Below are 1,344 nucleotides of genomic sequence, written 5' to 3' on the forward strand. Positions count from 1 at the left end.
CCCGCGCTCCCGGGTTCGTCTGCCCCTGCCCCGGAGGTCGCCGGGCCTCCGTTACTCGCGGGCTTTACCTTTCTTGTCCGCCTTGGCGTCCTTGGCGGAGTCCATTTCCACGTAGCTTTTAACGTAGTAGGAGCCGGGGAAGGCAGCGGAGGTTTTGGGCGGGTGCGGCTCGGGCAGCTCCTCGGGCAGGGCCGGGGGGTCGGCGCTGAACGTCTCCTGCTTGAAGGTGGCCAGCATGCAGGAGGGGGAGGACAGCGAGGAGAGCTCCATGGAGGCCAGGCCGCTCTGATGCTGTTCCAGATTCAAAATATCCTTGACCGAGAAGGGTGTCGTTGTCACAGGGCTAGGAAACATTGCTGAGGAGAGCGGGGCAGCGGCCGGAGCCCAGGGTCATGGAAAAGGAGGTGAGGAGCAGCCAACCTGGAGCAGTGGTGGAGCGTGGGCTCACGGAGGGGGCACATAGCATTCCCGCGGGTGGCTTTGACTTGTGCATTGGAGGCAGGTAGGACCAGACCATAAGGGAAGGGAAGGAGGGACTAGGCAGTTTTTGGGTGACTTTAGCTTTCTATTGGCCAACATTGCAGTGATGGTATGAGAGATGCAAAGTTCCATGTCACCTAATATAGTAATACATCTCAAAAACATCCCCACTCATTTAAAGGGGCGGCACTGTATTTATCCAGCTTTTCCCCGCCGAGTTTGTTGAGCCATTAAAAAAAAAAGTCCAGAATGGCCTAATGTGTACACAGCCACTATCTGATTCCATCTATCATACAGTCAGATTAAATAAACAGGCCGGGAGGAAACCATCAACCAAATATGTGCTGATTTTTTTATTTTTTTATTATTATTATTATTTTAAGGGAGGGAACGGAGGTTTCGTTTTTAGTAATTCTGCAATATCCGATCTCAGGAGCTAGGAAAGGGGAGTTCGCTGCTGTGTGAAGCCCGCTCAAGGGGAAATCCGTGCTTGAGGTTTCTGCAGATACCCTGAAGCAGCACAACGCCCGCAAAGTCCGGCTGAGAGGAGCCAGCAACCAAACAGCCCCTGCCTCGCTTTGGAAGGGGAAATGCTGGTTGTGTTTCCCCTCATCTGTTTATCAAGCTTTCAAACAAAAAAAAAACAACAAAAACCCAACCAGCACTGTCTAAAAAAATTTTTAAAAACCTAAAGACACCCCAAAACAACACACACCCCCACCCCCACCACCCTCCCGACCAAAAAAACCCCACAACCCCAAAAAACAGCAACACAAACACAAATCACAAAAACCCACGCGTTGAAGGCGTTGCAAATTATACAGGGGTCCTGCTAGAGAAGAGCAGGTCAAAGCAACTGCCCGC

At 51.9% G+C, this 1,344-nt stretch overlaps 1 protein-coding gene across 1 annotated transcript in view; it reads right to left on the bottom strand.

Moving 5' to 3' along the window:
* LOC104392559 (homeobox protein Nkx-2.5-like) overlaps window positions 1–354 on the bottom strand; it is a 1,717-nt gene extending 1,363 nt beyond the window's left edge. Inside the window, exon 1 of the mRNA XM_010001970.1 lies at window positions 69–354. Coding sequence (XP_010000272.1) covers window positions 69–354 — 286 coding nt within the window. The remainder of the gene's footprint in view (window positions 1–68) is intronic.
* Window positions 355–1,344: the final 990 nt, after the last annotated feature.

Source organism: Chaetura pelagica, unplaced genomic scaffold (assembly GCF_000747805.2).
Source record: "Chaetura pelagica isolate M959 unplaced genomic scaffold, ChaPel_1.0 scaffold356, whole genome shotgun sequence".
Lineage (NCBI taxonomy): Eukaryota > Metazoa > Chordata > Aves > Apodiformes > Apodidae > Chaetura > Chaetura pelagica.